General features: G+C 39.4%; 2 protein-coding genes across 2 annotated transcripts in view; both read right to left on the bottom strand.

Annotated features, from left to right (window-relative positions):
* The window catches only part of rpa1 (replication protein A1), a 38,213-nt gene extending 15,603 nt beyond the window's left edge, over positions 1-22,610 (bottom strand). Inside the window, exons 1-12 of the mRNA XM_044354679.1 lie at positions 22,397-22,610; positions 21,950-21,997; positions 21,379-21,457; positions 20,652-20,760; positions 20,247-20,335; positions 20,002-20,076; positions 18,675-18,789; positions 17,126-17,228; positions 16,929-16,997; positions 16,418-16,610; positions 13,538-13,674; positions 11,560-11,708 (exon numbers count right to left, since the gene is read on the bottom strand). Of these exons, the coding sequence (XP_044210614.1) occupies positions 11,560-11,708; positions 13,538-13,674; positions 16,418-16,610; positions 16,929-16,997; positions 17,126-17,228; positions 18,675-18,789; positions 20,002-20,076; positions 20,247-20,335; positions 20,652-20,760; positions 21,379-21,457; positions 21,950-21,997; positions 22,397-22,426 (1,196 nt within the window). The 5' untranslated portion in view covers positions 22,427-22,610. The remainder of the gene's footprint in view (positions 1-11,559; positions 11,709-13,537; positions 13,675-16,417; positions 16,611-16,928; positions 16,998-17,125; positions 17,229-18,674; positions 18,790-20,001; positions 20,077-20,246; positions 20,336-20,651; positions 20,761-21,378; positions 21,458-21,949; positions 21,998-22,396) is intronic.
* A 587-nt stretch (positions 22,611-23,197) lies between these two features.
* serpinf2b (serpin peptidase inhibitor, clade F (alpha-2 antiplasmin, pigment epithelium derived factor), member 2b) lies at positions 23,198-27,140 on the bottom strand. The gene is made up of 10 exons (XM_044354427.1): positions 26,836-27,140; positions 26,295-26,394; positions 26,047-26,115; positions 25,852-25,926; positions 25,450-25,702; positions 25,122-25,265; positions 24,753-24,941; positions 24,438-24,580; positions 24,104-24,308; positions 23,198-23,982 (listed from the first exon to the last, which is right to left on the bottom strand). Exons 3-10 carry the CDS (start codon positions 26,098-26,100, stop codon positions 23,630-23,632), a joined length of 1,416 nt encoding a protein of 471 aa, XP_044210362.1. The 5' UTR covers positions 26,101-26,115; positions 26,295-26,394; positions 26,836-27,140; the 3' UTR covers positions 23,198-23,629.
* Positions 27,141-27,948: the final 808 nt, after the last annotated feature.

Raw genomic sequence — 27,948 nt, 5'->3', positions numbered from 1 at the left:
CCGTCTGTGTATACACACACACACATACACACACACACGTTTGGTCATTACAACAGTTCCAGACTAATGCTTTATGGCAAGGGGGTTCACGGAAAATATGGAGACATGCATAGTGAAGGAGTCTCAACGTAAACGTGTCCTGAATTGCAATAAAGCTGAGTTGATTAAGTACCTTGACCCTCAACCTTTTCTACATGGTGTCAGAAGTGGCCTACAGATTTAGGAAACATGGATATAAGAGGAAAAGAGGTTAAGCAGCCGAATGGTGGAAAGTTTAATCTACTTGTGAACTTGGCTTTTGATAAGCCCACAGAATGGTTGAGCCGGAAGCAGCGCTTTCAACAATTTATAGTTACCACTAAACTGGACAAGGAAGCTGGGACAGTGTTGGTGAGCTGGCTTATTTATGCCATTGGAACCAAGGCAGAACACATCTTTAAGTCATTCAATTGCTGAGAACAGACGTCGTGATAACTTTGACATCATGGCAGGAAAGTTCGATGAGTACTTTTTCTCCAAGGAGGAATATTATTCACAAAAGAGCGTGTTTTCACCAGTGACTGCAGTGGCCAGGGGAGGAAACGTTTTTCATTAGAGCGCTGTACGAACTGTCCAAACACTGAATTCTGTGCAACCAGAGATGAAAATATCCGCGACCATATTGTCATGGGAATGCTGGACAAAGGACTCTCACGCAGGCTACAGCTAATGGCAGACCTGACGCTGGCGCAGACGGTACAGACAGTTGCCACACAACTAAGCATGCAGAGACAGACAGTGGGAACAGTGCAAGAGGTTGCATACAACCCAATAAAATGGGGATAAATGAATGAAAATGTGGTAAATGTGGAAAAGCACAACACAGAAAAGATGAAAAATGCCCTGAAGGGAAAGCAACATGCCGTATCCGTAATAAAATGGCATGGAGGTGATGAAAACTTAAAAAAAATAAAATAGAAAGCATGAGAGATGTTCAGTGGCTTATTTCTGTTAACAGACTTCCTGTTAGAGCTGTTGTTTCATGGAGTTGTTATGTAACAAGAAAAGAATGTCCCATGATTTATTATAATGAAGGTGAAATGCAGCAACACCTCCTGATGCTGTTACAGAGCTCAGGAGGTCTGGTCTATAATGCAAGGCCTTGGACTGGTTTTTAGTTTGAACTATATCTCTGTCATGTATGGTCTGCTGGAAGAAAATATGCTCTCCAAACAAAAAAAACTCTTCCAACTGATTATCAGTACAGTGTGTGTCAAACTGTGGAAAACCAGATGTGCCATGGTCATCAAACAGACTGTGGTTGACAATGACATGGTTAAACACAAGCTTACTGACCTCAGAAGGAGGAGAACTTTGGATAGGGGTCAAAACCTTCCTTGGCATGTGCTAGAACTTTGATCTGATGGACCTACATGCACTCATGAATGGCTTTCACAACTGAATTCTCTGCTTTTTATTCACTCAGCACTTTCTGTTCATTGTATTTGTGAGCTGTCTCTTATGTATGTGTTTGTTTTGTAAATTGTGAACTTTGTTAAAAAAAAAAATTGGCAGAGGAGGAAAGGTGAATGTTTGCACTTTGGCGCTGGTTGCACTTTGTTGCTTGACGTGATGTATTTGTCATTTTTCAATAAAGATCTCTATTACAAAAATAAAAAAGGAAAAAGAAAATGTGGTAAATGCAGAAAAGCACAACACAGAAAAGATGAAAAATGCCCTGCAGGGAAAGCAACATGCCATATCTGTCATAAAATGGGAAATTGGGCCAGAGAATGAGGTCACAGAGCAGGCAGACCAACCATCCTATTTCCTAGGCTCAGTGTGTAATGCGGACGAGACAAGTGAACAGTGGACTGTGCAGGTGCTTGTGGATTCCACTCCGGTGGAATTTAAAATTGGCACAGAGGCAGATGTCAGTATCATCTGTGAAGACACATTCCACACACTCACTCCAGAGAGAACACTGGAACCGACAGACATTCCACTGGACTGTGCAGGAGGGGAGCTGCTGTGTCTTGGCATGTTCAAAGCTACTATTAACTACAAGAAAAAGTCTTACCCATTCAAAGCTTATGTAGTCCGTGCACACAGTTAAAAAAATCTACACAGTGGGTGGGTTCCTGTCCGTGAAAATGAACTTGGTCAGGGGAGTAGATGAAGTGGACACACCGCACCAGTGAACATCAGCAGGGCTATGGTGAGCATGGGACACTAAAAACTGAACATGCGAAAAGTTAATGGACGATGCTCAGCTGTATGTTGTACACACGGCACGCAGCTTCTGAAAAGCAAGAATACATGGACTTGGGGCCACTCACAACAGTGAGCCTTTGAACACATTAAAGTGCTGCTGACAACCGTACCGGTTCTCACCTACTGTGACGATACCAGACTGTAAGCCAGTAGCATACTGTTCCAGACACACAGAAGCAGAAACGCATTATGCTTGTCTCGCTGGCTTGTGAGATGTTTGAGAAACATCTCTGTGGCTTGGATCAGTTCAAGCTAGAGCCATTAGTGCTAATTGTCAACAACTGATGCCTAGACAATATCACCTTGCGATGCCAGCGTCGTCTCATGAGGCTCATGAGATACAAACCTGGGGCGGAGTTTGTATCAGGGAAAACCCTTGTTGTTGCTGATACCCTGTCCCGAAGTCCAAACACCCATACAAGGGAAGAGACTGATATACACAGTGATGTGGCATGTTATGTAGCCACAGTGAAGCAAGAGATTCCAAAAATGGACAGCATCAGAATGGTCACTGCAACCGCCAGCGAGCCACAGTCTGTCATAAAACTCCTAAGAACAGGATGGCATGAATATACAAGTAACGTCCCGATGAATGCCGGGGAGTACTTGAAAGTGAAAAATGAGCTGTCAGAATATGATGGCTTGATCACAAGAGGATGCAGAATTGTTGTGCTGAGGCCAATGAGAGCTGACATTCTACAAAAGCTACATGATGGACACCAAGGGCTAAAAAAAGTGTAGGGACAGGGCCAATTCAGCAGTATGGTGGCCGAGACTCTTTACAGAGCTCAAAGACACTGTAATGTCATTCCAGATATGTCAGCAACAGAGGTGGGCTCAACAAAAGGAATCTCTTATCTCCACGCCTCTGCCTGATCATTCATGGAGGAGAACTGCACTCAGCCTCTGAACACAACAAGCACAGCTACATAGTAATATCACATTACTATTCAAGATTGTTAGAGGTACTGCACCTGCCATCCTCCACCGGTGCTCATGTTATTCAGAGACTGAAGCCAACCTTTGCTTGGTTTGGAATTCCAGATGAGGTGGTGAGTGGCATTGGACCCCAGTTTTCCAGTGCAGAATTCCAGGAGCTGGCAGGACAGTTAGACTTCAAACATATCACATCTAGTCCTCAACATCCTCAGGGAAACGGACAGAGAGAGAGAGAGCAGTATAGACTGCTAAGAGAATCCTCCAGCAGGAAAATCCACTAATAGCCCTCATGTACTATAGACTGGGTTAATTACTTAAAGCCTTTTGTTTATGTGTTTATCTGTTGGACACAAGGCAGAGTGGCATACAATGGGGAGGTAAGGTTGTAAATACAGGAAGAGCATGCCTTGCTCCTGGAGGCATGACTAATTGAAAATATCCCCATTAACGGTTCAGACTGTGGCCTGAGCAACACACAGGCTGCAGATTGCCCACTCCTACTGACAAATGTGAGCAATTCTTTACGGTGGCACCAATTTCCTCACCAGTGTACCTGCACAGCTTTGCCTTGATTGTGCCAACACTCAGTCTGGAACTTGAACAAAGATGTCCTGACAAATCAAATTGGACAAAATGGAGATACCATATTCTGTCACAGTTTAACGTCTGTAAGATAGATGTTCTACAGAGGACAAAAATGTACTGACAACATAGTTGAAATTATTAAAAATGCATCACATTTTGAAGGTAAGACTGCAGACTAGTAGGGCTTCACAGTGTTTCATGGCTACTCTGGACATCTGATTTGACAGATATCCAAAAGGACTGTAAAACACTCGAAAAGATACCACCGTGACAGCATCCTGTCTAAAAACTGCTGCTGTTTTTGGGGGTTTTTTTTGTTTTTTTTTTTAATCATACAGACAGCGAGGAGCACAGGAAAAAGAAATGGCATGGCAGACAGTGATTGTGATGAAGGAGACAAAAAGAGGACAAATTAGATCTGGCAGAAAATGTGCAACAGTCAAGTGAAAGCAGAGAGATCCCAGCTTAAAGATAAACTAACTGCAGGAACACCGAGATAGATGAGTGCAGGCTGACAGACATGCATGTGCATGGCATAGACATGTCAAATGTCAGCGTGTCAATGAAGAAGGACAGGACAGGAGCAGAGATGTGTCAGAGGGAGAGGCATGAAGGGATGATGGGAAACTCTCAGTAAGCAGTGTTCTCAGCTCCGAGCTAAGACTAATGCCTCGGCTGAAAGTGGCAAACACACCACAAACACGATTACTCCATGTTGTGTGTGACACGGTGTTAGCCACTTCATCTCTGGTGACTGACGTGGTCAAACATCGAGCTAACAGAACTTAAAAGCCATAGTGGTAGCTTATTTAAACAAACATGGATGAACAAGCATTCCTACATTTTCACTTTGGCAGAATTACAGCAAGGTGTTTATTTATCCTCATAAAGAACAGACTACACAGGCTGTAATTGGAAAACCACCTGTATAAGACTGTCCTTGTAGGAGTAACATTGTAGAATAAAAGGTGCACGAGTACAGCAACATTTACATGACATTCCTAAACCCTAGGACAGTTCTGTATGCATCAGTAGACTCATCACTGTCACAATGCAATGGAAACGGCTTACAGTGATCACGTCTATCCAGGTCAGAATGATCACTATAAGAGGATGATTATTATAACCAAATTTTTTATTTCTTTATTTCTCATACAGATTACCATCTAACAGCTTTGTTATTTACTGAATTTTACTGATTGTTTCAAAATACAGTACAGCTGTTTACAAAAGCTCGTTGTTTCGCTGCTGCATCTCATCGGCTCGTTTTTGGCGGTTTGTCATAAGCTTCAAGGAGACTTACATTTTTCATTGAGAGAAAATGACTTTCTTTTCCAGTCATGATTTCAATGTGCACGCAGCACCAGCCTCAGGGAACCAGCCAGTAGCAGACGGGTTACCGTGAGGCAATAATGGTGCCGCAGCTGCTAAGTAAATATCATGCGTGTATCATGGGAGTAAAGAGAAAAAAATAAATAAATTATTACCGTAATTAAATTTTTTTCCCCCCATATGTTGTCATGTGTGAAAAGACCAAAAATGAACACTGTAAGCGGACTACTTGATAACTATAAGCAAATTATTTAAACAGCATTTGCATTGGAATGATTCTGCTTTTTCATCCATATAAACGGTTGATCACTGTAACCGTGATCACTACAGGCAGAATTTTGATGAGTTTGTCCTATAAAGAGCTCCACCGAGTTTGACATGAGAAAAAGAGGATTGTTGAAGTTGTTGATTCACTACATTACTTTTTTCAGTAAAAGGGGATTTAAAATTGTACATTTAAGGCAAACTAGGGGAGCACTGTTGCCTCACAGCAAGAAGGTTCTGGGTTTGAACCCACTGGCCGGCTGGGGCCCTTCTGTGTGGAGTATGCATGTTCTCCCTGTGCCTGTGTGGGTTCTCTCCGGGTACTCTGGCTTCCTCCCATAGACCAAAATTATGCAGGTTAGGTTAACTGGTGACTCTAAATTGCCTGTAGGTGTGAATGTGACTGAATAGTTGTCTGTCTGTGATTGACAGGTGACCTGTCCAGGATGTACCCCGCCCCTCGCCCACTGTTAGCTGAGATTGGCTCCAGCTCCCCCCCGACTCTCTCGAGGATAATCAGTATAGAAAATGTACAGATGGAATAAAGGGAAATTTTCAACTCCCTTGTCAATTTGATTTGTTTTGAATAAATGTGATCACACCAGAATAAGGCTGCAGCTAACAATTATATTCATTATCTTCCAATTATTTTGAAATTAATTGTTTTATAATTTAGTCTATAAAATGTCAGATGTCAAATCCTAAAGCCTAAGGTGGTGTCTTCAAATTGCTTGTTTTGTAGGGCTGTGGCTCATTATTATGTCTCTCATTTAATCAATAAGTTATTTTCACTACAAAATAACGAAAAATGTTCAGTGTCCTCAGAACTCAAGGTGACGTCTTCAAAAGGTCTTCTTTTGTCTGACAAACAGTCTGAAACCCAAAGGTATTCAGTTTACAATGATATAAAAAAAAAAAAACAACTGAGAAATAACAGCAAATCCTCACATTGGTAAAGCTGAAGCAAGCTTCACCAATGTGAGGGTTCATTTTCTGTCAATCAACTCATTGATTAATTGATTATTTGTTTCAGCTTCATTGTTTTGTATGATCAAGGCTTATAAACCTAAAATAGTCAGATGATACAGACAAAAATAGTAATTCCTTACAACATTTTTTTTTCAATCAATTGACTTAATTATTTCAGCTTAATTAGTATAAATAAAGAAAATTATATCCAACAAGGTATTAATGGCTCTTTTTTTTCCTTATATTTTTGTACTGACTGAGTGGCCTTCTGAAAGTTCTTTAACCTAATATGCTGCTGGCATTAACGTATTTTTATTCTATCTGTATAAATAAAAACATAGACTCAATTGTTAATTTTTCAGTTGCGACATTGTGCACGATCAGTTCACACATAGCGAAATATACTCTGTATAGCTAATGATAGCTCTGTGTGCCACTGAGCAGATCCTGTGAGGCAGCAGGGTGTCGAGTGCTTTGGCTGAAGGGCACTTTGACAGTGGTGGCTGAAAGGAGGCCAACAGTCACCTATTATTCACCAAAGGATGAATTCCTCCCCTCCTTACACAGACACCTCTGTTAACAAATTTGGTTTCAAGCTAGTTACTAATTCAATTCAGTTAATAACTCAGCTAGTAATGATTCCACATCTTTTTTTTTTTTTTTTTTTTTTCTCAATCATTACAGCACAGTGAAACATTTGAGTAGAATAATAAGGCATACTTTTCACTAGGCTACTGTGTTCAAGCTTGTTTGCTTCTGGGCTGTCATAATTACTGCATCCAGTGGAAATACTGGAGTCATGATAAGACAGACGGAGGGAATGTCTGCTTGGACTTGTGTGACTAAATGAGTCTGTGGTGAATGTCTGAGTTTGACGGCATCAAGACGTGAAAAGAAACATGACAAAATGCAGCTAACAGAAAAGTGACTGCCCTGCCTGATAGAATGGGAGAAGGCAACGTGACCATCTCTAAATGTGCTGTTGCCACCTAATGGACAACTGGATCTGTACAGTTAGGTGGAGGAAAGTCAAATGTTGAAGTCTGGTTTTTTTTTGTTTTTTTTTTTACATTAATAATTTTCACAAAAAAAAAAACATACTGTAGATTTAACATCAATTTGAAAATCTATGTAAAGTAACCTCACAAAGACAGTGAGAGCATACTGCACATGCACCATAACAATGCACCAAGACCCCAGATTAACCTAAGATCCAGATAATTAGTGCATAGCGCAGCGTTCTTATTTGAGGAAATTAAAGCCATTTTCATCGCTGCAACATTAATTAGTGTGACATGTTGTAAAGGATACAACTCAGCTTTCCATATAAGAACACGGGAAAGTGCTGAGCGGCACCACTAATACTCTACATGAGTTTGAATCAACAGCCCACTAAGGATAGATAATGCATTTAAGGAAGTCCCATAGATCTGTGCCTGAACACAATCAAATTAAGACACCTTCGCATGATTAAAACAATGGTTCAGAAGCCTTGGCTGTGTAGTAAAGGCATATCTTTGTTCAGCTGGAAGAGAAAAAGGTTGGGGTTCTTCTGAGCAAGAATCAAAAATAATCATGAAAAGATTAATTCAGAGTTTAATTGATTTGCTTCCTTGTTCTGTTTTCTACCGTCCTGAGACCTGCCCTTGAAATTAAGGACGTCCCGTTGTCCCGGGAACAATAAAAATAGCACTTGGGACATAAAGATACGGTGTCTGGGACAATTCTGGGACAGCAGAGATACTTATCATTACAAAAATGTCAGAGCAAACTTCCAAATAGACATTATTTGGATAAACTGGCCACATACTGGGAATCTAAATGGTTAATTTCTCACCTGAAAAAACTTGATTAACTGACATATTAAACAGTCCTACAGCAAATGTAAATGACTGCTATCTCTTTCAATCATTCATGGTCAGTCACTCATGTAGGTGTATTGTTTCGATGTGTGCCCAGGAACCTGTACAGCCAAACATGTGACTCAACTCCCACCCCACAAAACATCTGTGTAACATGTATGTTAACATCATAAGATGTAGAAATGTAATGTTACTCATAAATGCTGCATGTGTATATGTTTGCATTCGTAGTAACCTTTTGAAACTTAAGCAAAGTTATGTTTCGTTGCATCTTTGTGTTATTTTTAGCTTGGAGAAGGTGCATCCATCAAGCTAGCAGCACTAGACCTGAGGGCAGCCGAGTCTGTATTTTCCCAACATGTTGCACCCTTAGTAAGAGGAGTGAGGTTATATAATATTTGGCTCTGTGTATAAATGGTCACAAAAATTGAGCACTGTAAAAATGTTAATATGCAGTGTTATTAAAGGTTGCTTTGTCATAATATCTGTGCTGGAAAAGTTGCATGTGCTGATTGAGAGGCCCCATATTGGTCATTTTCATACATGTGGTCTCTTACATATCATCTAATGTGCGATGGAAAGTGTCTAAATAATAACTGCACTGTTAAAATTCATGTAATTGTGTACAACCTATTGTACTTGTGTTAAGAAAAGATTTAATGAGCAGCAATTTAGAATGAAAAAAAAAAAAAAAAAGAACTTCAATTGGGGACAATGGTTGTTAAGTCTGAGATGGTTGAAAGTAGAATTCGGGGCAGCTGCGGGACACTGAGGGAAAAAAGTTAACTTCGAGCCCTGCCTGAGACAGAGGCTTATCATCATCATCATCATCATCACAACAAAACACGAATTATGTATTCAACAGCTAGCAGTCTTAGTTCTCATCACTAGATATCATCTCTGTGATGCAGTCTTAAAATATAGACGCATAACTAAGTCGGCTACTCTCTCCGTCCTTCTCACAGCATGGTGGTGGCTGCTACAGCTCTCGGCCATGCTGCATAACAATGTCGTCTTCGCTGTGGTTCTCACTTGGGTTGACTTGGTTAGAAAGTAATGAGTCAGGTCTGGCTTCCTTCCATCTGTGACTTTTAAACTGTTCATTAGTGAATGCCTGCGAACCTGCAGGAACCCATTGTCCAAGGAGACCTGCATGGGCCAACCCCTCTTCTGCAGTGGATAAACCAATACAAGGATTTAAGCATCATTATCTCTGGCTGTCCAAGTGAGAAGTGACTGGAGAAAGTGGGGCACAACCTTCTGTCATTAAATAGAAGAGAGCACAGGAAGTGTAAAAAGCCAATGCTACAGAGATGTGGAAACATGATTCAGGACTTAAATGGTGTTCAGGTAAAAGAAAGCGGAAGACCCAGGAGTGGTCGGGATAATAAAGCACTTTCTATCACTATGCAAATATAAAATAATCCCATTACAAAACAAACTTAACGGCGGTTCACAGTAGCTGACATTCTTAGCGGTGAAATAAATTAAAATATTCAGAGAGAAGCTAGGGGCATGTGCTTAAACTATCTTCAAGAAATAACCATGAGCCAAGACAAGACATCTGATTAAAGAGGCACTTTTGAGTATAATTTGTGATTTGCCTCTTTCTCACCTGCAAAGTAGAGTCACATTTCACTGCGCTGATTATGCAGATAAGGTCTTCTGATCAAGTATAAATACTCTCAGCCACATTTGTCAAGGCAGAATAAGAAACTGAACTGGGCTTGTCACAAAATAAATTCGAGCGGCTTACTGTCTTTCACTTTATTTTACTGTGCAGAACAGGCGCTGGTATTGGGCGGTAAATAAATGAAACCCTGGACGGAATCGATTGGATCTGCACTCACAAATACAGACATTTGCCTTCATGTCAGAGAGGAGGGGCAGACCAGGGCTGTTTAAGTAGGATCTATAAAAGAGGACAGATCAATCAGTATGTCTCAGTGTGGAGTGAGGTTAACTATCAGCCAGCTGCCGCCCCCCCCGCTCGGTCCATGTGAGCACTGCCTCATCTATCAATCATGTGCCAACAAGCACCACTTCATACAGCCGTCTCACAATGTGTCCCGATAAGACTTGACATCACACTCACTGACCAGGTGATGTCTTTGTTTAAAGATGGATAACAAAAACAACTAAAAATGCATTTTATCAACACTTTTGGCAAAAAAGGAAAGCATATTGTTAGAGTTGCAACAATTAGTCGATGGACAGAAAAATAATCAACTTTTGATAATTGAATAATCTTAATTTTTAATGAAAAAAATAGCTAAACTTGCTGGTTCAGGTTCTTGGTGTGAGGATTTGATGCTTTTCTTTGTCATACACGATAGTAGACTGAATATGTTTGGGTTGTGTGGACTGCTGGTCGGACAAAACATGAAGATTTCATGAAGATGTCACCCATTATAAAAAAGTGGCATTTTTCACTACTTTGCAACATTTTATAGGCAAAATTATTAATTGAGAGAAGTTAGTTGCAGCCCTGCATACAGTGCATGCTTATTTCTGGTCATGATATACACCGGGGAGAAGCAATAATTTAGGAAGTGAAGAATCGAGGAATTGGCACATGAGCCTGAACAAAAGATGAAAGCTTGAGTTTTAAAATGATTCTCTATTCCTTTGCAAGAAATGCACCAAAGAATACAAAATCTTAAAGGAATAGAGTCACATTACTTGTGCTATCTTAAAACTAATTTGCATACATTGGGCTGTGTTACTTCTAATTTAAGTATAGTGAAATAAGCATGACTACGTGTACACAAATAACCACTGTGATTTGAAAGACAAAGATATCTTGGCTAATTTCCACATGATCCTATGTGTTAAAGTGAAAGCAAACATGAAAGAACATAATACACACACACTAACCAAACACACACACTTTACACACAAACAGAAAAGAAATGGTACAATCAACATAATCACAGAGAAATGAGTCTGGATTTCATTTCATCTGGAAAGGCGATTAGGGGAGTAAAAAACACATTTTCACAGATTAAGTATGATTTCCATTTATATGTAATGCTTCGCTGAAGCACCCCCCACACTGTAGCTAATGGGGGAAAGCTAATCTTGATAATGAGAATCAGAGCATGCACTATCCCAACTTGGGAAATGGAACCTCCCCATCTAAATCCTTCAGAGTTCTTCCATTTCAACAACAATACTTGCATGAGAGAAGTTAGCTTCCAGAGGGTGACGTACATAAGAAAAAAAAGCCCTCTGGCATAAAATGTATAGCATGTTTCATACCTGCTGTAAAAGCACTTTGTCATGAGTATACAATTGCTGGGACATATAAGCAATTTTCTGCACTGCATTATCTATGAACCTCAGGCTCACTTACCAGCCTCTGAGCTTATATGCCTCAGGGATGTCTGGGTTGATCATCAGGGTGCTGTTGAAGGATGCAGAGAGGGACCGGCCTCCGAAGTCTGAGAGCTTCGCCGCCTTAATGGCTAGAATGGGCTGTCCAGAGCCGTCAAAATTTTCTGCCTACACAAAAGAAGAGATATAGACAAAGTTCAGACAATCACCGATTACTTTGTTAATTTATTGTCTGGATTGAATTTCTTCTGTCTTTTGGTTTATCAGGTTAGTCTTCTTAAAGTAACAAAACATAAGAGACTACAGCCTTTAGCTCGCGCCTCTGTGAGGCTGTATTTTAGCACAGCGATACCTTTGAGCTAAACACTAAAGTCAAAGGGTTAACGTGCTGATGTTTAGCAGGTGTTATGTTTAATATGTTGGTAATCTTAGTTTTGTGTGTTGGTAATGCTAACATTAGCAAGAAACTATTTAGCAAGACTAATTAGCAAGAAACACAAAGTACAGCTGATGCTGATCAGAATGTCATTTGTTGACCTCACGATGGCGCTGAATGAAAATTCAGTGGGTCACCAAAGTTATAACAATTTATTCTGAGGGATAGATGAATGTCTGGACCAAATTTCATGACTATCCATCCAAACCCCAAATGTCAACCTCATGGTGGTGCTTGAGGAAGTCAGCGAATTACAAAAGTCAGTGGTGTTCATCGTCTGGGAACCATGAACATCTGTACAAACCCATAACCCATCTATCTAGATACTATCTCACTAGATATGGCATTTTTGACCTGCTGGTGGCACTAGAAGAGTCTGGGATAAACAAAGTCAATAGGATTGCTTCTAAGTTTTCCTCTTAATCCATCCAATAGCAGTCTGGACACAAAGTGGTATACCAATTGATTGCCTGAAAGGCAGACAGACATTTCCATCTCTACATCTTTAAAAAAAACAAAACAAAACAAAAAAAAACAGATGTCACACTTTTTGTTTTACCAAAAGGCATCCGTTTTGATGCCTTTTACGCTCTATGTAAAGCACTTTGAATTGCCTTGTTGTTGAAATGTGCTATACAAATAAACTTGCCTTACCACAGACAAAACTGGTGTGTTTTCTTGTTAGTTCTGTTCCGAAACCATTGAACTGTTTTCAAAATATCATTTGTTTTCCATGAATTTCAACTGCTCAAATGTAGTATTCAGTGTTCTTTATTATAACAACCTGAGGACACCACCTGAAAAAAAAAACAAAACAAAACAAAAAAAACCAAAGGATTTAGAGAGGAGGGGGCAAGTAAAGCCTTTGGCGGTATGGGAAAATATCTCCAACACTTGCCATTGTTCTTCATAAACTATACATCTTGTGTGCCTCAGCAAGTCCCTGGAGAAAAGGGGTATCTGTCGAACAAACAAACAGGGAACACTGCGCTTCTTGTCAGGAGGAAAGATGTTGGCGAACTCAGCATAGTCCCTCTGAGCCACAGGTAAAAATCAACAGCAGGAGCACAGTTACTTCATCACCCCCTGACAGGATATTTAGTCAACCACGTTCAACCACATCTTACTCCACTGAACACTGCACACATTGTTAAAAAGGTCGCAAGTTCTCAAACTGCTCAACAGTGATCTCCAAATGTGCAGAACAATTTTTTTAATTAAACACCTTTCTGACATTCTCGCGTAAACTGAACATTATACTCCTCACATACGTAGCCTTTATTGCAGGCTTTTTGTATTGTACAGGTGCTCGTGTCATCATGTTCACTAGCTTTAGTTCTGCTTCGATATGTTTAAAATTCTCTGTAATCAAAAACAGTTGTTCTCAGACGATGATTAACATTTGTGAAGACGTGTTCTGAGAAGAAAGCTCAAATGTTTTAGTAAGCATGTCCATGCATTATAAGGCTGGTAATGATTTTCACCACGCATTTAACAAGCTCCAGACACAACACCTCTTTCCCATTACACATTTTACTCTCCATTTAATGTCTATACTCACTTCCTCTCCCCACAGCGTGACAGACACCACCTTCCCAGACATGTCCATCAGACTGAGTGTCCTCTTGGAAACCTCACGGTTTGACTTGGTAGTGAGGCGGGTCACCTCGTCCACAGTCTTGCACACTCCAATCACATCTGTAAAAATCAATCAGTGTTGCACGTTAGCAGAAGCTGCTAGATCTATTTTTCTATCCCCACTTTGATTCAGTTTGAAGTTGAGGCATCTAGATAGTATCATATACTGTATGACATACTTTAGACCATGACCACGTATGGTTTAATTTTCCAGACAAACAGATTTACCCACATATACATATTATAAATATTGATTGTGGCATTTATAGACAAGGTCACTCTGGGTCCCATGGTTTTCCAGCACAAATTGGCTCTTGGGAAATAAGCGATTCACTCATTTCTAGTCAGGTATGAGGTCACTGGCCTGTATAACAGGCACTTGCATCCATAATGTAAGGGAGAAGCTGCATAATAGTTAAAATAATTAACTGTTACTATAAATGCACTTCATCAAGTGCCATAAAGCACAACAGATGATGAGCTATCCCTTTCCAAAGTGCAAGAGCGGCATCACCAACATTACTGTTACTTCAACACCCTACTGAAGGTAAACGAAATTATTATATTTTAACCATGATGAACAAAACTTAACATTTGATGCCGACTGGTATGCGGGAGAGAATTTACTCAAACTCCGATACAAGCTGCAGTCTTCATTAAAGGAATTACAAGTGGGCTCCTTATTACTTCATTTTACCTGTGACAGCACGTTCTCATTTTCTCATCGGCTGTGCCATAGGGCCCAAAGTCAATCTGCACTACAGGCTATTACTGTCATCAGTATTATTAATACCACTTTTATCTCTCTGCTCGTATACTGTAATTACCTCAACCTCCCAGCATATCTGCCTCTACTTCCCACTACATACTCTATCCTCTGCTTATGAAGGCTTATTATTGGGTGTTTGGGAACACCTCAGTAGGAGTTCGGCTTTGAGCGTTGGTTGGTTGGTTGGTTTCTTCTTGCTGTTAAGCAGAGTTTTTAAGGAGAATTATGATGCCTTTAAGCCTCACAAAGCCCAAGTCCTCCATGAGGAAAACAATGAACTTTATACACTGGGAAGAAGAGAAAACATAAATATAAGCCACCTGTAGTTTGGTGCACAGTACATTCATCGATTGGCTATGACGTTATCACTGTCCTTTGCACTGTGTTACACAACTCTGCTCTCTGTACATTTTTTAAGAGCACAGGATACAGAAGATAATTAAAACAAATCAGCAAATGGACTGGCAAATGTGGCCACCATTCAAACAGCTTATATTAGAAACATTGTCCTACTACACAGGGTTGCGGCACACTTTTAGAAATCAAATTTAATGCTTTTTAAGATCTTCTTAAGACCTTGACAGAGAAAATTTAATATCCTTTCCACAGCAAAACGAGCACAGCAGCATATTAGGGCTGAGCTTTATGTTTGAACTCAATTTGACTATATTCATAGGGGTATTTTTGTATCTCCATATAATCCTATGTAAAATCACAAAAAGTGATCAAATTAATGGCATTAATTACAATTTGCTTGGAATTCTTAACGGAAAAATTAAATTTAATATAAAAAAAATTGTGCAGAACAATTAGGCTGTTGTGGTCATTCTCACCCTCACAGAGCAGGTTAAGACACACTCGCTCAGAAGCTCTGAACATACAGTATATCTACCTCTGATCCACTTTAACAGTCCATTAAATTTGTAAAAAACCGCTAAGCGGCCTCCAAATGAAAAGTCTGCTCCTCTCCTTCATGTTGGCTGGTGTCGCTCTGCACTACAAACATTATTATCCAGATTATAGCAACTACCAGAAATAATAGAGGGCTTTGTGTCTCCTCTGAACCCCCCTGGCGAACTATCTTTAGCTGAGCATCATCTGTACTGCTTTGTGTACTTCTTTAATCCTGTTACCTTCATGAGAGCAGGTGGCCTGTGGAGAACCAATCGAAACATTACCAGAAAAGGAAAAGAAAGAGCTGGACTGAGTCATGACTGAAGACCAAACCATATTTAAATAAGTGAATCCTGTTGGTGGATATTTCTCATGCAACTAGGCACCACCTCAAAATTTAAGAACCTACCATATTTAAAAATAAGACTTTTTAAGATGTTGAATTCTAAAAATCTTATTTTAGACTTTTTAAAAGATCTGCAGGAACCCTGTGCTACAGCAATGGGACATAGGAACAAACTAAGCCTGAAGTTCTGCCATGAAAATGTTCACACGGCCTGATTCTGACTAATAGACATTAGACACTATGTAGTAGGACAAGTCTTTCTCAACAGAAAAAGTCTAAATTAGACTCTCAGGTGATGTAAATTATTCTTACATGTCTATGAGGAAAAACAATGAATCACTATATTTTGCTTAGCGTTGCACTTGGAGGGTTTAAAGTGAACAGTTTCAACTTATTTATTCCACCCACTGTTTAACCCTATAAATATCTACAGGTACTTGTAATATTTAACAACTATTTTGCTCTTAAAGCAGCCACCAACTTAGAGGTTTGCCAACCCAACAGAACTTAAACTGTCAGGAGATTCATTTTCCAATAAAGACATCAAGCTTGGGCTGGACTCAGTAGATTTTTTTGGCTGATCAAATTGATGAAATTTTCAGGCTTTATGGTTTATTTTTGACAACATTCGGTGTATGTGTGTGTATATAGTTGGGGCTGCAGGCTCAGGTTCAGTATTTTTGGCTCAAAATACAGTCTGGGGAAGAAAACTGATAGATTACAGGTGTCTGGAAACTTGATGACATGGGTTGAGTTGAGAAATGCCTGTGCAGATCATAACTTGTGCTCCTTACCCACGATGGCATCCTTGTCTCTGTTCTCCAGTTCGCTGATGGAGACAAAGTCACACTGCACCATGGGAACATCGCAGCTGTCTTCACAGGGGATGACAGTGGACTCTCCGTTGAGTGTCATCTCATAGTCATTCTTCACTGATGTGTACTGCTTGTTGGCAATCTTTAGGGAGCCCTTAGACACATAGTAGACCTGGCCCATACAGATAGATGAACCACGTGTTAATCAGAGATCTAGGGAGCATTTCACCTAACTGAATGGTGCAAACAAGATACGACTTCAGACAGTCAGGGGGATCAACAAAGGCTGGCAGATGATCATAAGCCGCTTATTGTATGGGTACAGTGCAGCCAGATGACTCATTCATAGTCTCTGTGGTTTCAACTCAGAAAGTACTGGCAGCTGTTGTTAGAACAGTCCGCAGCCAAATCTGTCTTAAACAGCACAGTGAAAGACAGTTTTGGCAGATAATTAGGGCATACTGATTCATTATCTGGAGGAAGGTCTCACCTTGCCAACTTCAATAAGGCTGAAGAACTTGTCCACCTCTTGGTTGAAACCAGTCACTCTTATTTCTCCCTATAACAAAATGCAAAATGTGGTTTACATTAAAAGCAGGTCAAGCACAGTGCAGGATTTCCAACATAAATACACAAATATATTTTATACTGTAATTTCTTTACATGAAAATAAAAACAAATACTCACACTCTCATCCACAATCTCCATTGAGAAAAGTTTTCCATCACCGCGAGAGTTGCTCCATGTACGGATACTGCTCTTGTTGGTTACACGAGCACGAATTGTCCACCTACCAGACAAAGACAGATTTGAAGTTATTCCTGTCAGTGTTGTCAGTTTTTAGAGCACCTCATGAACCCAGAGTGTATCTCACTCAGATATACATTTATTCATTAATTAATTAATTAATTAACTTACTCACCCCTTTGCCAATCTGCCCCCTAGTGCCCATTGGGAATAGCAACATCGTAAGACAAAACAGAACCTGCATCATTCACTTCCTCCTCTCCTCAATAGGCTTTTCAGGGACATTTTGACTACTCATAGCAGAAAACACACAGGTGTGTCTAATGACATGAACGATGGCTGCATGATATTTAGGTATGCCAGCCCTGTACTGGCATTGCTCAACTGTCCATAGTCATTAGTAATGTTATCAATAACATCTGTGTTCAGTTAATTAACATGTCCTCTGTGAGAAAGCCAAAACAGTTGAACTAGGTTATCTTATATCTTACAGAGTATCCACAACAATGTTACTATCATTGTAGATACTCCATTTTCAGGCTGAATCTCGCCTTCCAAAAACTCCTCCACTTATACACAATAGCTGCAATCTATTTGTCAATATAGTCCAACTTATACTGAATTTTTGAGACTGATACCAATACTGTCCTCAAAATTATTTATCTATTTTTTTGTTGTTTTTCTTAATAAATTTTGACTGTACTGTGCAGCACATTTTGCAGTTGAAAATAAAACCTGTCAGTGCTCTCTGGTGTGCAAACCATTTAAATGAGACACTTTCTAAATGGCATCAAACACAACTTTGCACTTTTGTTCTGCAAATTACTTGTTCATGTCTTGTTACATCAGCCTGGTCAATTTATTGGTCCAACTCTAATATACAGCAAGCTCGAAAGGCTATCCCCAGGCTTAACTATTGATATTTACATTGGGCCATATTCTGAGAGTGTATCGCAATTTTGATTAAGCCGTTCGATAGGCTCTTATCACCACTTGAATTACTGCAGAAAGATTCTGCTTTCTAGCAGTCTGTATGACAGCACAGAGTGACAATGATAAGTTCCCTTCTTCTATAAACTAGATAATATCATCCCTCTGATGTCTCAAGCTCTATACAGGGCTGGCACAAAATATTTATACCTTACAATACAATAGAAAGCAGTACAACAAAGTGAAGCTTTCAAATGGCAAGAATTGATTCAGAAGCTCTCTGACAGTCTCGACAGGACATTAAAAGCTTCACATAGGTTGTACCTGTAGCAGAGATATTTTATAGATCTTAATTTATCTAGATGTTCATGATTTTGTGCTTACCACCTGTTGTCTTCAACATCTAGCTTTAACACGCAACATTTGCTGGTGCTTGCATTTTTGTTTTGATTTTTTAAATTATAAATGTCTGCTGTGATGTGTTGTTACTGTCCCAAACAGAGCAAATGTATGACCTTTTGGGAACCTTACCCATCTCTTCTGACTAGACAGTACTCACTTGGACTGGTAGGGGTTGAGGCTGGCAATGGGCACAACTTTGGAGCCACCCCCTGGTGTACTGGGCATAGCTGACGGGGCCTTCTTCCCAAAATCTCTATTGAATCCTCTGTTCCCTATTGGAGGAATGAAGAGAGAAATAAATGATCCATGAAGAGCAGTGATGGAGAGGAGTCAAGAGAGAGGCATATACATTATTCATCAGAGACAAATTACAAAAATCCAATTTCTTTGGATTGCAACTGCTTGATCACTGTAATTATATCACTTCATGAGGCAAGTTTCAAAGAAAAACCTAATGATTTAAAGTAAATTTACCACCGTAGACTCACAAGTCTAGCAAAAGCAACGACTCGAACAGGAAACAAGAATATTGTCGAACCAAGTTGTTGGAGATGAGTGATCCAGCATTTGTGAGAAGGATGATTCACATTTCACAGAATCAGGGCAGAGTGTGAAATGCTATAACAAACTGGAGCTGCTCTTCCCCCCGAAGAGCGCTGCTGCCTGACTTTGAGATTTTCCGTTTGAACAAGCGCTGCACATTTGATTTGTGTGCGTCTCACGCGGAGGATTAGAGTTCAAAGTGTCCACTTAAGTCCTCCCACTTTGCCAACCACTGCACTTCTGGTAATTAAGCCCCCAGATCAAGCAGCACACACAGAGAAATGAACAATGACTGTGCTGATGAGGAGGGTGCTTGCCACAACCTCAATTCCCACACGGCAGATTAGAGGGATGAATACCTGCTACGACACACACAAGACGACAGCAAAACCCTTCTGACAGCCGGATTGCAGATCTCTCCTGGTCCAAGTTATGTGCTATGCTGTGATCCAGTGCTTATCTTTGACATGAACATGTTTGTTTATGGGGTTAACATTTACTCCCCTGGTAGTCTGCGTTGCTACGCATTTGTTCTTTTATGGTTTCTACCATTAAAACAAAGAAAGACAATGACTGACATGTGCAGGCAGAGACTGCTACCCTTAAACACAGTCATAGTTTTTAAACTATAGATACCAAGCATTCATATGAAAAAGGGGGAGCTCTGGAGAATTCTGAGTGTCAATAACATTGAACAAAACTCTTGAGAAAGGGCTGAGAAAGCTAAAAATGAAAATGTTTCTCAACGGGGCTGTAAAAATTACATGTGTCCTGCAAATCTGTGGGTCACCTAAATTGTGAAGGCAGTAGAGAAATGCTGCCATCTGGTGGTTATTATGAACGACATGTATGCAGTGTTTTTCCACAGAACCTGATTTCTAAAAAACCCCACCTATTTTTATGAACGTTCACAGAGTTAAAATAAAAAAACTTGCATTCACCTTCATTTCCATTTTGTTGCTGCAGCGGAGGGCGGTTTACAGGGTTTGGGGCCGCCTTCGGGGCTTTGCTCTGACCTGCAAGAAAGGTTTGACATACAACTGTGTCACTATAATCACATGAGTGACCTAAATTTCAATCTCACATCATAAACACTCACTGTGTGTACTGCTTTAAATGAAAGATTAATGAAATTATTCAGCATGTGGGAAATATTATTAATATGAAATGTGTTTTGAAGTCTTACCTTCAGTGTAAGGTGTGGGGTCTCCGATTCTCCCAGCAACATCTTCGGCAGGTTTGATTACATCAATTTCCAAAATGATTACCACTCGTCTGCAATAAGAGATCCTTTGTCACTTAAAATCTCTTCCAGTTCAAGAAATTAGAAAGAACCCTTCATTTTGTCATCATCAGGACTCAGTTTAACCACAGAGGAGGATTTTTTCATGCAGTAGACATATTTTATGGGGGGCGCTACAATGTGGAAAACAACTGATATATTTAGAAAAACAAATAAGTTTTTTTTTTGTTTTGTTTTGTTTTTTTAAAGAGCTCCTTTTTTCAAGTTGGAAAAAAACTTTTCTTGTCTTTATTATGACCAACTTGTGTGCGCCTATAAAAATAAAAGATGTACAGAAAAACCACGTACCGTCCGTCTTTCAGTATATTGGTCACATGTCTCTTGAGAATGCAGATGCAGTTGGGGGCCAGTTTGTTCTCCTCCGCCATGAAGTTCAGCTGGGTGGAGAGCATGAAGGCTGCAAAGATGTAGAGAGGTGAGACAAGAGTTCTCAATCATGCAGAGGAAGCTCATGTTTATGTAGAATCAGTAACATCATTTATCTCTCTTTTGTTTTATTTTAAATTATTCTGTTGTCTACAAACAGTCTTCAACCTAACACCCAATCCTACATTCACTCTCTAATAAAGACAATTAACCAGATAAGCTTCTGTAACACTATCACACCTCCTTGTATTTACTATTCCTGAACAGCCTTTAATTATGGTTTACCTACTCAATGTTGGCAATCAAAGTAATATTAGATCATAAACCGTTATAAAATCTAAATAAGTCACAAAAGATTTATAGTCTTGACTGCAGTTTCTCTCACTGTTGTCATGCCAAAACTATGTTTCACATATCACATTATCTGTTATGGATCCAAATCTGCTTTTCTTCATGTATGTGATAGTTGTGTTAAGAGAAATAACGTTTGCAAGTGTCAAGCCTATGATTAAAGATGTTTTAAATATTTAGAGAGGATTGGATAATTTGGTCAGGTAACATAGGAGGCACTCCAACAACTCATGAGTTTGTAAAAATAAAAAAATAAAAACAAAAATGAATCATAATCAGAGCGACAAACAAAACTTACAGGACAGACTGTGCCTTCCATCACTCATCATCACCCGAAAGCGAGCTGGACCATTTCCTCCATCGATCTTGCGAATGTTCTGAAAGATGATACAAAAGCAACCGTTCGATATATTCAAGGAACAAGGTTTACCAAATATTGTGTTTGATTGATTATGTGATTCAGCTTCATATGACAGCATTAAGTTTTTGTTTTGGTGCATGTCTCCAAAAAAACACAAAAACAAAACAAGTATACAAAAAGTATATTTTGCAAATAAACATCTATATCTGTGTCATCCAGCCTTAAACAACTACTAATTCAGTATTTCTTATTATGAGTCATGATCTGAAATGTGAGTTCAGAGCCTTTTCCATCCAGAAAAGCAGAGTCCATCTTTAGTTTGCTGGATGCCTCCTGAATCTGATCAAAACAGCTGTGACTGTTCAGCAAATTTAAGAGGAGACAAACAATAAAAAGTTTTCTAAATGTGGTGTCAGTTTTTGTTGACAAACTTGCCAATCCTGATCAATACTACATTGACATTAATGTGGCAGCAAATTGTAAAAGATTGTGGGATCATGTTACTCACCACCAACTGAAGCACTGCGTCGTTTCCACCGTTGCCATTTGACAGAGCCTGTAAACACAAATCTTAACGTTGTAATTGTTTGGTCATCTGTAGTTAAGTTCATATTTGTAACAATGTTTGGTCTGGTCATCGGAAAAATCTTTTTTTCCAACACCCATCGTTACATTTTGACCGACGCTGACGACAAAAAGAAACCGTTTTTTTTAGGTAACAAACGTTTTCTAATGTTACATTTAGGCAGTTAAGCTGAACAAGCGTTAACGTTCGTGGGTTTTTTTTTGTCTCTAAATTACAGAAAGTGGTAATGCAATCAAATGACTGCTAGTTTACCCAGCTGAACAAAGACTGTACTAGAAACTGCACCAAACCATCTTTAACTTCGTCTGTTTTTAGTGATGAAAATCATGTTTTCGCTAATTAAATAACACTGTAAAGATTAAACCTTACCTCTATCGCACCTTCTGACAGTTTCGTCATGACTGTTGAATGGTTATTTAGCTATAAAAAGAGAAAAAATACTGATATTGCTGCACAGCCAAACTCTTTACTCCTACCACTGACAGTACACAGTGAATTGTCCCGCTGGCGCCAACTGCTTGTACAAACCCGCCAAACTATGTATGTACTACTCTAGTTTCCGTTTCCTTTCACTGATCTGACGTCAGTTTGTTGTCTGTGCAGCACGCTGATCTTCAGCCCCGGTAATCATTGCAAAACTGACCTGAGACCAGCTGCATGAAAGACAGCGCCAAACATAGGATGACGTCACGCGCGTACTACGATGCATTCAGGATACATAGAAAAATTGGAGATTTCACACACCGCCGTAAAAAAAAATAATTTTTTGAAAGCATGAAAACAAAACTTTGGGTGAAAATATTTTTGAGATTGTTGAGGCGTACTTTCAAAACTTTGGTGTAGTGGAGTTCTTTTTCTCAGTTAATGAATCATCTTTGACAAAGTTAGTAAATTATTTTACCTCAAAGAAAACTATTTTGCTGTGGAAATAAGCACATACTAGAAATTGTGAACACTAAGTTTATCATAGTTAGTAATAAAAAGAATAATAGTCAATAAAAACAAACCATATTTACAGAAAGAAATGAAGTGACTGCAACCCCAAAAATTTCTGACATGTGGCATTGGCAATATGTTACATTTTCCACATCCTCTGAAATGAATCAGTTTGCACACAGAACACAGTGTTTTTCATCCACAAGTGTTAAAGTAAAATTCATAAACATGATGTGATTCAAATCAAATTTATTTCTTCGATAAAAATTCCATTAAATACACATTGATGCAGAAATGTTGTGGTATATCAGATTTGTTTGGTCATACATTTTGAAATATTGAAAGTCTCAAGTGTAGGCTAATCAAATAACTCAAAGATGAGGAGATTTTTAAGGGGTATAAACAACTTCTTATAGTCATGTAATTTTTAGAAGGTTTTAAAAAAGTTGCTTGTCATCTAAACCAGTAAAACTGTATATTTTTTAAAAGGAATATTCAGCTTTTTCAGGGGATTCGGGGCTCCTGTACATTCTATAATGAAACAGGGAAATCATCTGCTCTCGCACACATTTTTGATCCAGCTAAGTGATATTGTACACTTAATCTGTACAATCATAAAGGTCTCGGTCTGGGTTTTCCCTGGGACAGTCATGCAGGTATTAGTCCCTACTTAGGTGGGCTTCCAAATGAGCCTACGTAATTCTTGTCAATTGGGAATCCGACTTTATCTGCGTTTCCAAATTCTCCTCTCCGCAAGATAGGAGCTCCGGGATTAGGGTTGTTGATGACACCCATGAAGACTGGTACTTGAGTCATATCATCCATAAGGACAAAGAGGAAGGGTTGGCTGAGGTGGAAAATAGGGTTGGATGCCCGTGAGATGACAATAGCAGTGGCTGCAGCAGCCTCTGCACCCTCCTCATTTAGCTCCATGCAGGATTTATGCATCACACTGGACACCAGCAGGGGGCCGTCTGCCATGTTGGCCAAATTGGGATTAGAAAACATATCTCCAAGGCCTAACACAGAAAAGAAAGTACTGGGTTGATCAAGAGACATACATTTCATCAAGTAATTAGAATTTCTATCCAATTTTTTTCTCCTCATGGCAGATTTTCAACATCAACAATGACTTCTTACCCAATTTGGTAAAAACATCCTGTAGCTCTTGAGCATACTCCAGTTTGAATTTGGGGACTCTAACTTGAACAGCCCTTTCCTTCGGTAGACGATTATAAAGGTCGGAGATATTCAGCTTTGCAGCAAGTGAAGACACGTTCAACTGGCCGGACATAGGCATGACCACTAACAAGCTCATGGACTTCTGGAATGGGAAGCTCGCTACCTACACAGGAAGAAGAAACAGCGTTAGGATAAAGATGTAAATATGGTGAACAGAGGAAGAATATAGGTTTTAATTCCAAACTGTGTGTTGGTAAGAGGCAGATGTATAGTATTTTGAGAGATAACTTACCTGAGCCTCCAGTTCATTATCAGTAAATAAACTCAAGGGATGTTTAGCATCTTCCATCACCTCAACATCAACCATGTGTTTGTCGTCAAGGTAGAACACACCTCTGGAGGTGAAGCGCGGGTCAAATCGAGCTTTCCATTCTCCTGTGGGAAACACGGAAATGGAGTCAGTTTTATCAAGAGTCAGTCAGCTTAAGGAAAACACGGGTCATTTCAGAAGTTATTTCCACTAGAATCTTGGGAAATTAGTATTTCTCCGTATCATATGTTTGAAAAGATGTTGAATTAAATAAACATGAGGACATTTTTTATTTACCTTTGAAATGGACAGCATTAATGAGCATTAGGAGCAAATCAGGTGGTAAAGCAGATAGAAATTCAGTCATCTTTCCATTTGTTGCCTTCTCTACCCAGTCGTTTATCTGTTGCAGGCTCTCCAAGGCTGTCGGTTCTGAGTCATACAACCGCTGGGACTCATGGACGAAGTCTTGCTTCGGCTCAATTCCTACGATGCATAATAAACACGTTCACTCAGACTCTATTTTTCCTAAACCTGGTCTTTAGATTAGCTGTTACAATTAACAAGAAACAAGAAAATGAATGTCTCTGCAAGCAGAACCTGTATAGTATCAACTTTTAATATGGTTAAAAAACACTTTAAAGCCTTATTATGCTAGGTGGTAACCTTGGCCCAGGAAGATGCGAGTGGCAATTTGCAGGTCAGTGTTTCTGAGCTTCTCTAAGACATTATGCAGAGACTCGTGGTAGCAGGCGAGAGTGTTTTCATGAAGATGATGCATCAGCAGCTCCTCTGTCTCATTAACTGCACCTGTAAAGAAGAGGGGTGCAATAATTGGATGAGAGCAGTGACAGTCTCCACGTCTCCAGACTACTATAAACTAGGACAAGTTGCTGACACAAATTCATCAAATGTGATAATGAAATGTGTGTGGGAAGCAAGCTGCTTAGGTGCAGTGTGTCGACATGTAAAAGCTGCAACCTGACATGCTTACCTAGAGCGAGTTGGGAGAGCGCTAATGATATGCTGAAAGGAGATATGATGACATTTGGTTGCTCCGGCGTTGTTTCCAGGTTCTGCAGCAGCTGTATACCCAGTTTCTGTATGGAGGCAGCAATAGCTTCCCTGGACTGTGGGCTTTGGCTAACAGAAAGACAGCTCTCATCTTGCTCTTCCTCTGATGAGCCCCCACTGGGCCTACTAGTTATGGTTGTTGGTGCCTCTGTGGCACTTTCATTTTCTACTCTCTAAAGCCAGAAAAAAGGAGACATTTTAAGTACGATGAGAGTTTTCCTCATTTTACTTGCTGTGAATTTAGATGTCCAGAACACAGCTATGACACAAGAAGCACAATGACTAAAAACGTCCAGAACGTCCAAAACTTCAGGCACCTAACCTCTCTGGGGTGGCTGGGTATCAAAGGAATAAGAGGCACCAATGGGATTGACTCATCTTCTGCCACCTCAGCATTCTGTTAAGCACAAAGATGATATAAGATATTGAAACTATATGAGCATTATATAATCAGCACACATTTATAATTATCTAGCATGATGTTAATAGTGATTTAAAAGTAATATCAATGGTTTACAGTCATTCCTTGGCTGCAGAGACATATCACCAGGAGTGTCAGACGAAGGTCCATGTCCTTACAACGTAGCTGTAAAAGAGAGAAATTATGTTGCCAGAAGAAAATGTGTGGCCCATTCACTTTTATGAAACAATAAATATACCTTTCTTCTTCAAATCCGTTCAGTATATTGCGCAATATATCAATATCTCATTTTAACCCCTCCGGTTAGAAGCTCGTATAAAAATCATTAAACATAACATTCTCACCTTTGTTTATAGTGTCTTTGCTGTATTGTCTGCCGGTCTAAAACACTCTTTACTTAGTCACGCTCCCTTTTGAAGGAACGCAGATCATCTGGAAATGTGCCTAAAACGTAGGAGTCACATAAAAGATTTTGTAGACCGTGCACCTAAATTTCCACACAGTAACTGCAAAGTGTGTGCTTTCAGGATGTCTTGAAGCACATCCTAATATTCCAGATTTATTGTTTAATAAAACATTGTTTCAGGCTATGCACTTAGTAGGAATCAAAACCAACTTTACTTAGCAGTGACTTTTTTGAGTTCCAGTGCATTGTGGTGTCTACAAGTGTTCTGTATTCAAATCAACATCAAATGTCCACGTTAAACAAGAAGAAAATCACAAATAAGTAGTTGTATGTCAAAAGTATGAACTGCTATAGACCTAACACAAGGCAGAAAAATCCATGAATAACTGAGTAATATCTAGCATATTCCAGTAAGTATTCAAATTGGTCAAACATACAATAGTGTCTCAATAAGTTTATTAAAAAATATTTGATCTTACCTTAAATTTAAATTAGAAAAAAAAACTGCTGTCTTGTCCAAAAAAGGAGCGACTAAGTGACTGTGTATGGCAGAATTCCTGGGAGTAAAAGATTGGCACTTGCTCAGCAAACAGTTAAAGATCAACTTACATTGATTGGGGCCTCATTTAAGTCACTATTTGTTTGTAAATGTGGCTACCGAGACTCATCCGGGGTTAAATATTGAAGCCTGACAGACTTTGCTATTATGCATGTCAGTGGGTAGGCGATAATATCATGACACAACTAAATCTTTGACAGGAAACATGACAGCTTAATTTCAAAAGTGTGACTAATCCAACTCTGGGTAAACAAATAGTCACTGACAGCAGTTACGCATTTGATGATGAAGGGATCAGAGAACATTTCTCAGAAACCCCTGGCTTTGATATACCTCCACGCTAACAGAACAGACATCCACACTTCACTTTTTTGTCCAGAAATTGTGGTTATAATTTGTGACCAATAATTACTCATGAGAATCAAAGAAATAAAGAAAAAAAAAATTACTGATTCAGCTGGTTTGGTAACATTTCACCACTAAGCAAAAGAGGTATCCTCTGGATCACATGACGGCAGCTGACAAACTCATCTGCAAACACAAGAGGGGACTTTGTCCAATGTGAGCTGTAGTGAGTCAGCCAAGATCAGAAGGCAAGGCTGGGAGTCGTGATGAATCCAGGTGAATCACATATAACAACTGGGACGCACAAAGACCATGGGAGCAAGTTTTATTAATCCAATTAATAAATAAGCGTTTTCATGGACTTCTCTTGAAGTGTTCAAAGACATACTGGATCAGTTGTAACCAATTATCAATGTGCAACTACAAATTTTGTTCTGAAACAAAGTTGGTCATTTTATGATTATGGAGCTTTTACTCCAGGTTTACAACTAACACAAAGTATCAAAAAAGTGTAGCACACTTGTCAGAGCATTTTGAGCATTGGGCAAATAATTAGAAAAGTAGGCAAACTATGTTTTACAACATGACAGTGATAAAATCATACAAAGGTCAGAGCTGTTGTTGAATGTTTTCATGAAAACTGGGCTGGGTTTGAGGAATACAAATCTCTCTACTGCTTAAGCATTTG

Source organism: Thunnus albacares, chromosome 6 (assembly GCF_914725855.1).
Source record: "Thunnus albacares chromosome 6, fThuAlb1.1, whole genome shotgun sequence".
Taxonomy (NCBI): domain Eukaryota; kingdom Metazoa; phylum Chordata; class Actinopteri; order Scombriformes; family Scombridae; genus Thunnus; species Thunnus albacares.
The sequence above is the reverse complement of the archived record's forward strand: the minus strand, read 5'-3'. Positions and strand labels throughout refer to the sequence as shown.

Bases quoted from the DNA above. Each gene is read 5' to 3' on its own strand.
- serpinf2b (XM_044354427.1), bottom strand. From the start codon at position 26,100: ATGGACCTTCGTCTGACACTCCTGGTGATATGTCTCTGCAGCCAAGGA. The intron at 25,927-26,046 runs GTAAACCATTGA...TGTGCTTAACAG, and splicing joins TCTGCAGCCAAGGAATGACT to AATGCTGAGGTGGCAGAAGA. The intron at 25,266-25,449 runs GTAAGCATGTCA...TCTTCTTTACAG, and splicing joins GCTCTCCCAACTCGCTCTAG to GTGCAGTTAATGAGACAGAG.